The sequence below is a fragment of the Gossypium raimondii genome, chromosome 8, assembly GCF_025698545.1.
Source record: "Gossypium raimondii isolate GPD5lz chromosome 8, ASM2569854v1, whole genome shotgun sequence".
In the NCBI taxonomy this organism is placed as follows: Eukaryota; Viridiplantae; Streptophyta; class Magnoliopsida; order Malvales; family Malvaceae; genus Gossypium; species Gossypium raimondii.
This window is the reverse complement of record NC_068572.1, coordinates 59,208,047-59,222,969: the sequence shown is the minus strand read 5'-3', so window position 1 is coordinate 59,222,969 and position 14,923 is coordinate 59,208,047. Positions and strand designations below refer to the sequence as shown.

The 14,923-nt window shown below is 32.5% G+C and overlaps 2 protein-coding genes across 2 annotated transcripts; both read right to left on the bottom strand.

The window, feature by feature from the left end:
• Window positions 1-1,348: 1,348 nt before the first annotated feature.
• LOC105792621 (bifunctional 3-dehydroquinate dehydratase/shikimate dehydrogenase, chloroplastic) lies at window positions 1,349-5,718 on the bottom strand. The gene is made up of 11 exons (XM_012621281.2): window positions 5,588-5,718; window positions 4,599-4,831; window positions 4,348-4,453; window positions 4,049-4,267; window positions 3,527-3,873; window positions 3,379-3,442; window positions 3,122-3,230; window positions 2,892-3,035; window positions 2,514-2,662; window positions 1,966-2,128; window positions 1,349-1,678 (listed from the first exon to the last, which is right to left on the bottom strand). The coding sequence occupies exons 1-11, from the start codon at window positions 5,606-5,608 to the stop codon at window positions 1,635-1,637; spliced, it is 1,599 nt and encodes a 532-aa protein (XP_012476735.1). The 5' UTR covers window positions 5,609-5,718; the 3' UTR covers window positions 1,349-1,634.
• A 2,126-nt stretch (window positions 5,719-7,844) lies between these two features.
• LOC105793721 (sodium/hydrogen exchanger 2) lies at window positions 7,845-13,146 on the bottom strand. The gene is made up of 14 exons (XM_012622566.2): window positions 12,970-13,146; window positions 12,564-12,682; window positions 12,001-12,098; window positions 11,575-11,634; window positions 11,442-11,488; window positions 10,869-11,063; window positions 10,744-10,790; window positions 10,374-10,440; window positions 10,156-10,256; window positions 9,739-9,837; window positions 9,354-9,492; window positions 9,193-9,255; window positions 8,521-8,604; window positions 7,845-8,204 (listed from the first exon to the last, which is right to left on the bottom strand). Exons 1-14 carry the CDS (start codon window positions 13,144-13,146, stop codon window positions 7,845-7,847), a joined length of 1,656 nt encoding a protein of 551 aa, XP_012478020.1.
• Window positions 13,147-14,923: the final 1,777 nt, after the last annotated feature.

Sequence of the window (14,923 nt, the reverse complement as noted above, 5' to 3'; positions counted from 1 at the left end):
AACAACAAAAGAACGGAAAATATGTGGACTCGACGGAGCCAATGGTGGTGCTGACTATTGATACTGTGATGGCTACAATTGCGGGTGCTGTGAAGGATTCAATTCCTCTATACGGACCTTGGATGCAAGCTCCGACCCATAGACGAAAACCAAATATTTATGGAAAGTCTACTATGAAAGGAAAACAAGACCAACCGTTAGTTGAGGGAGTGAGCAAATCACGCTTCCAAATCTTGGAAGATAATAGTGAAGAGAATGAAACTGTTTTTGATAAGGAAATTGAATATTCTGAAACGAAAAATAAAGAAGTTGAATATTCTCAAACGAAAATTAAGGCGAATTTAAAAAGAAAAGAATCAAGGCGAGAGATCTTGAAGGGATCAATTTTTGAGGGATTGGTGAAGGATTCATGTGGAGGAAAAATTAATGGTGGGCCAATCATGAAGGCTAATAGAAAAGAGCCACAATCTTCTCTTGAGAAAGACCTATCCAAAGAGGTGGGCATAAGAGAAAGTAAGGGAAATAGGCCTTGGTTCCCACCTAGTTTTAGTCCAGTCAATGTTAGCGCTATTACCTTACCAAAATCGAATTACACAACTGTGACCATTGAGGATGACAACATCTTAGTGGGTCATACCCATTATGTGAGCCACTCTATTGCTTCTTCTTCAAAAGATCTCATGCATGCAATGAGGAGGGTTGATACGTCTACACATGAGATAACTAAGTGTGGGTTTAAAGTGCAGAAAAAATAAGGTCGTGCCAAATCTTTAGGGCCAGTACTGTCTGAATGAATTGATTCAATGACTCTTCAATTGGATAATCTTGATAATGTTTCGAGATATCCATGGTTGTTGTGATGTGTTGTTAGAAACAAATTGTTTGAAAGCTTTGAATCATGTTAAGGGTACTCTGATGATACAACAACCAGATTCATATATCACGCCATCCGAGACATGTTGTGTCAAGATTGAGATATTGGTATTAGGCATGTGCATCGAGAATGTGATAGGATGATTGCTTGGCAAAGGCTGCAAAAAGAATGGTTTTTGACTTTTACTCTTGATCCCAACCTCCTAATTTTGCTTTGAATGTGCAACATGAGGAGATTTATCTTTTCCTAGATTGAATGTTATGTAATAACCTTTACCTTCCTTAATAAAAAAAAAAACAATTTAATACTAACAAATGTTAGTTGTAGTAGTAAGATACATTACACTTTTCAAGGGAAGACACATGTTCGAATTTTGAAGATAACATTATTAGAAAGGGTAGCCACGAACTTCGAAAATGGGCCGAAAAACGGACATTAAAAATACCAAAAAATATTATAAAACATGACATAAGCTTAGCCTTAAACCCAATATTTACTAATTTTTTCCATCCTAACACAGGATTAAAATTAGAGATGGATTAAATGCAAATGCATAAGTAATTTCTTTTGAAGTTAATTTTCATGATACGATTACAAACTGAGCCAAAAGAAGAAAATGCTTACACTTTCTCTCAAAATTATGACCAAATATATTTATTAAAAAAAAAAAAACTTGTCAAAGAATAAGGGGTTGAGCTTGATCACATGAAAACCCCTTGAAAAACTTCGGTTGAGCTGCAATAAGAAATATTCCTTCTTTTTATGTAGTTATTGCCAATACATCCCTAATGAGTTGCTTTGGTGCTGCAACAGATAAATTGAAAATAAAAAATCATTAGAAGAGGCAATTGGTATGCAGGATAGTGAATTCATGAATCCGATCAATCAGCCGATTCATCTTACCAGACAAAACAGTGATCATCTCGAGTTGTGATTAATGGAAAAATATTGTTAGAAGAACAAAGGGTATGCATAGATTAGTACTAAAAAACAATAGGGATAGAGAATTCTCGAATCCGATCAATCATAGGGCATTGGGGGTATATATCAGATAATTCTCAAATCGGGTCAATCATAGGGCATCGTCTTACCAGGCAAACCGGTGAACATCTCAAATTGTATAAATGCTTGGTTGATAAACATCTCTGTTCCATACACAATAGTAGCACCAGATTGCTTTGCTTCTCTTAGGAGTCTGGTTAACTTTGGTGTGTAAACAGCATCGAACACCAACGAGTAGTGTTTCAAAGTTTCCTGCCATGAAAAAAAGAGACTGTGTCAAACTTGGCTATTTTTACTATAGATGTTGGAAAATATGCTTTTATGGATCTGAATTCCGAAGAGTCTGAACAGCGAAAGACTAAAATGGCTTTGATGCAAGTTATATCCTCTAACTACATGGAAAAACTTAGACTGTGTCCAATACTTACACCAAAGTCTGAGTATCATAGGCAAATAATACCTCATGTTAATTGAATATGATATTGTTGTTTCAGTGCATTTCAGTTTCAGCCTAATCTATACATTGGAGGACATTGATACTAAGTAATGGATATGGTTCAATCCCGGTGAACCAGTTTATCCATTTGTGAGGCTTTTGTAAGAACCATGTTTGGGAACAAAAATTAAAGAGGCAAACCTTGGACACTGGTGTCTCCTCGATTCTTGGTTCCATTCCAACAGGTGTCGTGTTAACGAGGATCATCCCTTCTTCAGGACAGAAATCATTTAACTCAGCAAGAGTAAGTGCTTGTCCTCGGACTTTGCTAGCGAGTTCTTTAGCTTTGTCTGGAATTCAGAAGAAAACATGATCATCCTTAGTAGTCAATGAGAAACAAATCACTAATGCCACTGTATTAAAAATGACAAAAATGGATTGAGATACACATAAGACACTTACACCCGAATCTGAGAATATGTCATAGAACATAATGATATATCAGTGTTAAAGATTCTTACCACATAAAAAAGCCATCATATCATGAAATGAATGATATACCTATTTTGAGACCCTTACCGTATGTGCGATTGGCAACAACGATTCGAGCTCCTTTTTCATATGCTCCATAAGCCAGTGCTTTTCCAGCACCACCGGCTCCAATTATGACAAATGTTTTACCAGCCAATGGCGAACCGGATGCAAGGGTTGCACCATTTGATACTGCAGAGAAGGGGGAAAAGAAGTGCGGGTTAAATCATTGTGTTCAGAAAGGGATGGAAGAAACCGAATATTGTAAATGCATTAACCTCTTAGTTCTTCTTCAATAGCTGCAATGCCACCAAGGTAGTCGATATTATAACCAATCAGTTTTCCTTCAGTTGATCTTTTGATCATACAACTAATCGCTCCTATTGCCTGTAAGGAATTTGATGAATAAAAAAAAAAGAGTCAAATGTACTATTCTGACACGATATGCAACACCTTGCTCAACATGTTAAGATGAAACTTGATGACACGAGGGAACATAATACTAACAACCCGAATCCAAACAGGGACAAAGTACCTTGGCAATGGGATCAACCTCATCACAGCATTTAAGTCCAGCCTCCTTGTGAGGAATGGTATAACTGCATTTCGGAAGGAAAAAACTATTATTTTCAGAAAAAATGATACTATACTTACGGTAGACGCTTAAGCAGATTTTTCTTTACCTGTATCCAGCAAAATCGGGGGCTGAATAAGTGGTAATAAAAGTTGAGACATCGTCAACCAATAAAGGTAGATATATTCCATTAAAACTGGAGGATTTAAATGAAGCATTGTAGATGTGAGGACTTTTGCTGTGACCGATAGGATTTCCGATAACACCATAGACTTTGGTATCAGGTCCTATAAGCCTCATATTGTATAAATCTAATAATTCCTTCACAGTTGGTTGCCCAGGGGCCGATACTAGTCCTGCCTCGAGTGAACCAAAAGTGAGAAATCCCCCAAATTTAGCAGCAAGGATCCTCGACATCAAACCCCTCTCTCCCATAACAAGTCCTATCATTGGAACCTACAGATTCAGCTGACATTGTCATTCACAATGTAGGAAAGATTGTAAGAACACAAATTCTTAGGAGTAATAATGAAAAACGATATGTTCAAACTAAGAAACAGTTCGGGTTTTTCCGTAAAACAGGAAGCATCGTTAAAGTAATTGCAAACAGGAGCTCTGGTAGATTACTTACTTGGGAGTGTACAAGCACTTGAAATATTCTAGCATTGTCTATGATGTCTACGGCAGTTGTTGCGATCTTCACTATGTCAGCTCCGGTAGCCTGTATTCTCGCAACAAGGTGACTTAATTCCTTGACCGATGGAGTTCTTTCATAGTTGTGTGAAGAAACTATAATCTTGACTTTTTCAGGCCTCTTCCCTGGAAGTGAATTGAAGAAGTCATGAGCAACCTTCAAAGAGTCAAAATGGATTTTTATTAACATGTTCCTGGAACTAAAAAAAATAAGAATTCAAAGCAACTGTGACCAACCTTGAGTTCTATATCAATGTAATCGGCTCCCAATTCCATGGCCAGACGTAATGCTTCTCGCCGCTTGCTTTCATCACCATCATATTGACCACCTTCCCATCTTGGTCTAAAATGTATTATCCATAAGACGGGTTGTTAAATACGGGAAGATATTTCTCCAACAACAGAATCATATACAGAGCAATTTCTCTGAATATCATAGATAACAGATGCAACCATTTTTATTTCCTCCAAAGGATATAAATCATTACCTGTAGGTGACAAGAGTTGGCAATGGAGCTTGTTTGATCAAGATATCAAGATCTTGCCTAGGAACAAAGTTCTTCAAGAAATCCACCCGAAGCTCAACAAGATCGCCACCAAAGTCCTTTGCCTTTTGCATCTGAACCAGCATTTGATCAACTGATTCTGCCATTATCGGCACGCAAATTAACACCGAATTCCTTCGAGTTTCATTGCCGATATGGAAATCTGTGATCGGCAACTAAAAGTACACCAAAAAGCGGTCACCATAGCCAATGGAATCACTTAGATTTTTGTACAAATTAACCGAGCTCAGATCAAATACTAGAAAATGAACAAAAAGAATTCATTTTGAAGCTTATATATATATATATATATATATATATATATGTCTAGGAATAAGAAATATGAATAAAAAACAAGCATGAAATGCTTTATCTAGCATCTAAGGAAACTAAACCCAGTAATCCAAAATGAAATCAAGCAAAATGCATATCAAAATCAAAAGAAAAAACAAAACACTAAAGCCAATCAAGCTATTTTCATCAAACTAGCATCCACTGATCTAATAATGAGAAGCAAACAAAAAGTAGTTAAAGTTTATATCTTTAATCCAATGCAATTTCAAATCACTCAAAACCAATCAATAGGAAACATTAAAAAACAATTCATAACACAAATCAAAGCATCAAGTGTACTTCTCTTTCATTCCCCCAAAAAATGGGAAACAAATTACAACTGTTAAAGTCAACTGAAAAAAGAAAAAGCAAGAAGCTTTGAAACATTAGACCAATATACAAGAACAACCCAGAACTTAAAATCTTCTTCTGTTTCAGTTCTCTTCATTGTTTTGACTTTTTTTCTCAACAACCAAACAGATGATCATCAAAGAAGACTAAAGATCAGTCCAAAAAACAAAACAAAACAAAACATTGTTTGGTCTTTTTAACCTTAACATTGTAATGACAACAATAAAACAGAAAGAAGAATGAATTACCTGAAAGCTTTCGAGAGCCATTTGCTTTGGGATTTTGAGGAGACGAAGGCGAAAGAAAGCAAATAAGTTTAAGTAGCTTTCTTTGTTTTTGGTTGTTTGGAGTCGGGGTTTGGTGTTTTATCTACTATTGAATTTAGAATTTTTTTTATTCAACTTTTGATTGAATAAAATAAAAGGTTTTTCTAAATTGGAAGCCATTAATGATTGCCTAATTATAATTTAGGTAAATAATTCACCAAAAAAAGTTTTAAGTATCTTATTACAAAAAATATAGTTTAAAGGCTTATTAATTGAATTAAGGTTTTTTTTAATTTTGATTTAAATTTGTATAATTATAAATTGATTAACATTAGGTACATTAACAATATGCTCTCTTTTTTAATTCTACCGGCGAAATTTAAAATTGCCATTTGTCTCATTATATATATTAATACTTTAATATACCCTATTAGACATTTGTCATCACCCTAATTTAGAGTGCTCAAATTTCGATTAAATCGAATTAACCGATCTAATTTAATTAATCGTCTCATTAATGATTTTTGGAAGTTAATTTATTGGTTAATTCAGTTGAAATAGGGTAATTAATCAAATTGACCGAATTTAATAATTAACAATATGAATTATATGTAGTTTTAATTCGGTTAAATAAACATTATCAATTTATTTTTTATATGTTTTATATTTATTTTAACTAAAAAAACATATGAATTTCGGTTAACTGACCGAATTAACCGAAATATTTCAGTTCGGTTAATTTTTTTTGAAAAAAAAATTCAGCTCGGCTAATGGTTAAAGGGTTAAAAGGTTTGATTAATTCGATAAATACTAGTTTGATTCAATTAACCGTTTGAACACCCCTGTCCCAACCTTCAGTGTAAAGCCTAAAAAATTTTGCCAGTAATTATCAAATATTTTCATATATTATATATATTAAAAAAATTAAGCTAATTGAGTTTTAACTCAGTTGACACGATTATTATTGTAACATTTAAGAGGAAGATACGAGTTCGAATTCATATAAAACTCTTCAATTTAAGAGTTAAGAGTTTATAGATAAAAATATATAAATAAAATTTCTAGTTAAATCATATTTAAATTTTTATGAAAATTTGTTTGATATATTATTAGCTTTATCTTTTTTTTCATGATTTAAAGGTGGCATCTATTTTTAGGATGTAATAAAAATTTTAAAAATATTTAAAAATAATACACATGATATAATTTAAACGGTTAAAATTTTAATAAGCTTTATATATATATATCATACAACCGTATCTTATTTAGTATAAATTTGAGTTTTGATTTATTTTTTATATTTACAAAGAAAACAAGATATTTAATAAATATTTAATTTTATTTTGTAGAAATATTTTTATAATTAATTAATGTATAAAAATAACCTCAATAAAATACTAAATATTAATTTTTTTTTGGAGTTAGGTAAAGGCTGCATTGTACTTTATTGGTCCAGTGATAGGGTAGGTGTAGTGTATTGACAGTAGAGTCTACAAAGTTGAGTTTACCAAATTATCCTGTTTTGGGTATTTTAATATTTGGACTTTAATTGTTTATTAATATTTTTATCCGAAAATTTAACTTATTGTTTACAATAAAAAATTATATTAAAATGTTTTATAATTAAATTTAAACAAATAACAAAGCTTTTTAACAAAATCTTCGGTTTTACACAAATCATAACATTTAAAATATATCAAAATAAGATGAAAAGTGTATTAAATAATAAATATGTCTAGTATCCTATAAATTTAGGTTGCTATTATTTTGGGTTAAGTCATGGAAGTGAAAGTTAAGTATCTATATATTAATAAGTGGTTGGGTGTAATGGTTAAGTATATTGTATTTTTAAAAGAAGATCAAGGTTCAAATTTTGGAGACGATATAATTGGAAGAGACAGTCATGAATAAAAAACGTAAAGCGATCAGAACCTGTATGCTGAATGGAAGAAACATCAAGATCTAATAATAGAAACAAAATTTAGAGTGTTGAATTTTTTTCAAATTTTTCAAGTCAAATTAAATTTTATTCCTTCTAAATTGAAGTGATATATCCCAATAATAAATAAATTAAAGATAAATTACAATACAAAAACCCAATATTATTCAATCTAAATTTTTATAACTTCGATATCTTAAAAGTCACTCAAATAAACTTAAACAAATATTTCATATATTTAGTAAATATAATAAACGAATTCTAATATATGTAAACTAAAAAGGTTTGAATTTGTATATTTCAAAAATTGCAAACATCCGATTCGCTACTTTCCTTATGTAGTAGATTATGTTCGCTCCTTTCAGTCGGGGAACCGGGAACAAAAGGCACGAAACCCCTGCCACCAAACACCGGGCGCATGAAGGCATTATCAAACTTACGCCAATAACGATGAACGGTGTGCGTCGGAGTTGCAAGAAGTTCACGAATACTACTCGGCCGATGAGCTGCACCGAGATTATCATCAAAAGAATTATCGGCACTTCCGAGAAACGGCATTGTACTGGATTTTGGAGTTGATGCTTCTGAAAGCATGCTAGTCGTTATTTTGGGATGAGGCAACAAGACCCTTATTAGAGGTTTAGTCATTATGCCAAAAACCTATGGCAGAAACAACACAAAAAATAGTAAGTGTGACATCTCCAAAAATAATGATTTTAGGCGGTTGATCTAGACCTGTTTGTGGATACAATAGTAATTCATCCTGTTCGACAAAGTCGGTCTAAATTAGTAGTGATATAAAAATTTTTTAAAAGTATTTTGTTATTTGTAGATTGAACCTGAATTCAGACAGTTGCAACAATAAGAAAAATTCTTTAATTTAAAATTTTGAATAAAAATTATATAAAAAACAATTGAACGAGCTTTTTTTAGTTTGAGTCGGGTTTAAAGTAGATAAAAGCAATAGATATCTTACCACAGTGCTGAATAAAACTATGGTTATAGTGCTTGTAATCATAACTGCATTCTTTCGCAGTTCAGTTTGACCTAACCTTGAGAACTGCATTCATAACATTAAGTAAAAGTCTATCAAATCATTTCATACTTTGAATTACTCTCATTCTATCATCTATGACATGGATTAGACTTAAATATTGATTGGATGTGAGCAATATGTCTTACATGGATATGTTTATATTTTAAAAGTTTTCTTTGTATATATATTTGGAGAATCATATTAGATTCTTGTATTAATATTTAAATATGTATTAAATGTATGTGCATTAAAAATACGAAAAGTTCGAATCTATTATTTCTATTGAGATTCCTCATTCTAGTTCAACTAACTTTAATGCTAGTTTACTCTTATTTTCTCTGTTCTTCTTATTTATTATCTATATATGACCTGAATTTTCACTTAATATAAAATATAAGTATATGTTTAATACGAGAATATAATTATCTAGTATTTTCTCTTGATATATTTGGATGATCATATCACATCCTATACTAATGTCCGAATATATTTTGATACAATTACTTTATACTATTTTTGCCAACTTTAATCCTACTTTCCATGAGTAATAGTAATAACACCGATAATAACGCTGTGGTCTCAAGAGACGTAAGAGTATCGAGACTCCATTACCTTTTTATATGCAAGAGCCATAGATACGGCACCTCTCATGAGACCAGCCCACCATATTATTATCTAAACAAAGAAATGCGAAGAAATGGTAATGTCAAATAACAATATTAATTGATTTGGAATAATAAATAAATAAAAAGTTTAATGCCAAGAACACATACTTGTTCCCTAAAGCTTATATTTTCACTAGATGATTTATTTGATAAGTTTGCTAAATATGATAGGGGAAACACGAAAGCTGCTCTTCCGGCCATAACCAGAGCAAGTAGTATAGAGCTAACCATAAGTGACGTTCTAGGCCTGCAAAAAAAAGATGATGCGAGTATCCAGTACGGATATGTTCAGTTTTTTGAAGTTATTATTTTTTTAATATTTTAAAGCTCCTTGGAGGGTCATATACTTAGGTCCGAATATGTATTGGAAAGAGTGTCAGACATCAATAGTTCAAGAAAAAGAAGAGTTCACGTAGCTTAGATTTCATACAATGCACGTTAGAAAAAGGAAATGCAAAAGAAGTTGTACTTCCTAGAGTCGAATAGAACATACCGATCATTTACTCTCCATGTCGAAATGTCCAAGGCATCCATGCCGACATAAAGAAAGATAAAAGTCTCAGCAACGAATGACAAGGTGGCAAAAGTATGCCTGTGTTTAAACAAAAAGAACTGAATCAATTGTGGCATATGCACAAAGCGTAAACATTGTTTGAGGCATTTTTTTTCTTCCAGATATCATGACCTTTATTGCCCTAGATAACATAACGGAGACTATGTTAACGGATTTGGATATCAGTGTCAATTTAGGTATGTGTCTGAACTCTGAAGTTGGTATATTAAATGTTTTTTAAAATTTTCATATATTTGGAGGATTTTTGGAGAGTCTTATCCGCAAACAAATATCTAGATATGCATTAGACCTGAATACTAAAAATGAAGGGTAAAATGACAGATGGAGAAAGCATACTTTGTTGTTACTCTTGAACTCTCAGTAACATTATGCCATGTATAATGTGACATCACAATCCCACAAAAGAATACTGTGAGAATGCCGCTCAAATAAAACAGCTGCAGGGGAGGCAACATTAAAGTTACTTAAAAACCACATTAGTCATCAAATTCAGAAGCTCATAGGGAAAGGACGGGCTGCAAGGAGCTGTCATGTTTCACTAAGAAGAGTCTTACTTCAGCCAAAATATATGAAAGGTATGCCATAAGCATCATAAGAGCGAATTCTCGATCTGTTGAATGCCTGAATCATGTTAAAACCAAGTACATTGAATACTTTAGTTCAAGACTTCAAGGACATTGTACCATCAACATTGTACTGTGATAACCAAAAATAAGAAATAACATCCGAATGAAGTTCTATGCCAACTAAATACTTTTGTGTATAAGACATGAATATACAAACATTTCAAAATTTAAATAAAATAAATTATTTATGTATCAAAATATAGAAACATATATTTTTAATGAGAAAAAAAAGCACGAACATGACATATATTCGGATTAGTGAATTGACATAAAAACCTTTCTACCATAAAAAACATACCTGCCAAAGTACAACGTTTTGATGATGTAAGCACTTGCAAGCCCAACCTGTAAGGCGAAGAAAAATATCACACCTCGGGGGAAGTTCAGTGCTTACATAATGAGTTTAGATAAGAAAAGACTTACAAACACTCCCAGCATTGTGCTTGCTGAAAACAAATAGAAAAATTTGCCAATAGACTTCAGAGCAATTCTAAAATTGATGTCAGAGAGATCAAAACTCTGGATTGCATTGAAAAGCACTATTGAGGTTGCATCATTTACAACACCCTCTCCAAAAACCAGACTGTATAGTAATGGAGTCTCATCTTGATGAAGCACCTACACCACAAGAAAACAACTCCACTTTAGTATGCTTGATATACTAGTCTATTTTGCTTTGAATCTGGTGTGAGTGTCGGTTATGGGTATATTCAGTTTTTTCCTTGGTTTTCCATGTATGTAAAACGTCATCTCGCCATTTTCTATTTTGCTCTGATGGTTCATCTAGCCATACTCATATAAAGTATTACATATTTATTATAAAATTTGACACCTTAGTATTTTGACAAGTTCGTGTTTTTTTTTTTTTGTCGTACCGTGTTCTATGTAATGTTTTACTTATTCTTTTGTTTTTTCTACTTAGGTTCGTGTCATGTCCTAATTTGCAAGATCTACTTTCAAATTTGAAAGGCTACTACGAATTTACTTTGTGAATACCTGTAGTGTGCAAACAGAATCTGTTGCAGCAAAGATTGCTCCAATTGCTGAGGATTGTAGGGAACAATATAGTAAGACAATCAAACATGAAGAAAGCAATTTTTAAAACTAATTGAGCTATAAGGGCAGATACCTAGAAAATCTCCAATATCCAAGGAGCCAATGTCCATTTCCTTAAACATGTAAGTAGCACCTGTTTGAAGCATCAAACTTTCATTCACATCCAACCAATACTAGGATTTTAATTAACAAATTAAGCCACACCGTAATATTACCAACTATGTTCCTTCATTATTTTTGAAGTATTTGTGTCTGAAACTTATGTTTGACATATATTCAAACATCATTATGGGGATATGACCCACTAAAGACCCTCCAAATACAGAACAACTTGAAAAGGTTAAACATTCTCGTGCTGTATACAAATCCGTATCCGCACTCACACCCAAGTCCGAATAACATAGGCCATCATTCTCTACACACGAAAACAAGAGAGAAAAGGAAAAAAAGATTGTATCTGCACTACTGTAAACTGCATCTGTAAAGTTCTTGAAAATACCTAAAGATATAACTGTACAGGATATTAATGTACCAATAGCCCCAAACATCATGATGGTGATGAAGTTACGAAAAAATTGCTTCTTTTTCACCTTGAACCTGGTAGATAAAGCAAAGATTAGAAGGGCTTTAGACGATAAATAATGAACGAAATGAAGTCTTTACTTCATATTCTTAATTAGATAAACCCCCAAGATCGAAGGACACCTTTATTCCCCTATTTATAATATTGAAAACACAGGGAATTTATATTCAAGTTCAAGCTAGAATATAGAATAAGCAGCGGCAAGCATGCGAAACAATTCTTAATTGATGGTACCAAATATAAAGCAGCAGATTCGGTGGCACATGCTGCAGTAAAAGCTCGGTCTCATCATGTTAATAAAAAATGGCTCGGTGGTATGTTAACAAATTGACCCACTATTGACATGAGGCTTTATAAATCAAACAAAATACAGTTAATACATTTAACTAGTGTTGCATGTACATCTATTTTAGTTTCTACAAGCTAAACAATTTCCATATTCTTTGTCTAGAGAAATGAAAACGAAAGAACGAACTCACCCGGCATTGAATATAATTGGGGGCAGAAGATAAATAAAGAAGAGATCTTCACTGAAGACTAAAAGACGTGAGCTTTTCCCCCCACTTCTCCACAAAATAATAACCCCAGTACAAAGGCCCTGCACATAACATCAATTAAATCAAATGTACTAAACGAGTAAAACACAGTCTAGTCAGAGTTGGATGGGACTATGCGTTCGACATGACAATGTTCAATTCTTTTTTTTTTTCTTGTCTTCGGAGAATCCCTGCAGGATCATATCCCGCGTCAATGTTCGAATATGTTTTGAAAACAAATGTTGAACATGAAAATAGATTAAAACATATAATCCAAGCAAACAAAACTTAGCTGAATTATTCACAAACAAATAAATCTATGCCAATAAATGTCAAGAGAGAAACTCACAATCACAAGGGCAGTAATTGATTCATTCATCCATCGATTCTCCTCCAAAAGATGACCGATCACGATACAAGCGCAAAGAAGAGCGACGAATAGGTTCAAAGAGACTACAGAGGCATGATCTGAAGTAAATAGTGTTTGCAACTTAGAAAATACAACAGCTAACTGTGATGCCACCATATTGATCTCTTTTTTGTATCAAAATATACTTTACAACAAGTTGATTTTTAATGTAGTTGTAATCCAAAGCTTTAGGCTGAGATTTTCCTTCAACACTGTGTATCTCCAAAAGGTTGTATGGCTCTCATGGCTGGTCGTTGTCATTAACTCTTTGATTAAGTATAGAGTAACAAATATAAAATTAACACGAAAAAAAGAGAGAGAAAATAATTAATTTTAATTAGATAATAATGATAGTTAAAAATGTAGAAAGGATGAAGCAAGGTGAATCATTTAGAAACCGATATTTTTATCATGGAAAAACAACAAAATATAATTTATCTTTCGTTTTCATTCTTGCACTTTCTCATCAACCAAACAACAAAAATGAAACATTAAAAAAAATCGAATTAATTTGGAGCAAAAACGCATGCACTAATATCACATGTACAAATTTAAACAAAAAAAATTCCAAATATGAAAGTCAATTTCTTCTCTTCTTTTACTTCCTATCCTTTATTCCTATCTCTACAACCAAACATACAAAAAAAATCACCTAATTGTTTCGGAGGATCAATAACATGCATGCGGAAAGCTTTCGATTTCAACTCTTTTAAACTATATTTTCTTTTTGTAGATTTTATAAAAAAACAACAAGGAATTTTGAAGGACGAAGAAATTCGAAGAGCAAGCTTAGCAAAAAAAAAAAAAAAAATCGAAAAGGAAACCTTTATTTCGAAATTTTCAGACGTGAATCTTCGAGTCTCCCACCAATTTCGCAAAAAATTGCAGCAATTTTGAATAAAATAATAATGAGAATTTGCTGCAAATAATTAAAAGAAGAACAAAAATTATGGATAGATTAGAGAGGAAAAGTAGTAGAGCGGGTTACGCGGGGAAATGGTGAAACACTGAACACAAAAAGGCATAAACGTAAAATTGAATTAGGACCGTCGGATTTGTGAATCACGTGGTTTTTAAGTGATGGTTTTAATGTAAGACTGTGTGCAGCGGAATATGGTAGTTTAGATATAGAAATTAATAACGGTGTTCAATTTTTAAAAAACGGTTTTGGTTAAAAAAGGCCAACTTCACTCAACGTCATTAAACTATTAGTAAATTTACAGTTCGGTCACTCAACTTTAACAAGTTACAAAATGATTATTGAATTATTTGAAAGTTTTATTTAAATCACTGGGATGATAAGTGTTCTTTTAAAAAAAAAAGTTTGGCTAGCGAGCTCCAAGCGATGATTCGGTGATCAATATGGTTGATTAGTACCCATCGACGAGTAGAAAAAAATACCTTAGATCCAAGTTGATCCGACAATCAATGTCGGAGATCGGAGAAGAAAATTGTTAGGAGTTTGATTCATAGATTTGTGATGTTAAAGATTGTTTCATGAAAAAAAACTGAACTGTAAAAGAGAAAAATGTAAACTTTTGATTGGTGCAGGCAGTGTAAACAGAGAAGGCTATACAATAGCGATTTTAATAGCCCAATGACTTAAATGAAAACTTTCGAATAGTTCAGTGACCATTTTATAACTTTTTGAAGTTGAGTGACTAGAACGTAAACTTACTGATAGTTTAGTGACCATGGGTGTACTTTACTCAAATAAAAAATTCACAAATAAGATTAAAATAAGTGTCTTGTTTATTTTTTAGATTTAAAAATCTTAGCAACGGAGTTAAAAAGTTAAAAAGCTCTATTAATGTTGATTAATTTGAGTCTTAGTTGGCTTCAACATTATTTTAGTATAGGAGCATGTGGATTCGAGCGTAATAAAATAAATTTA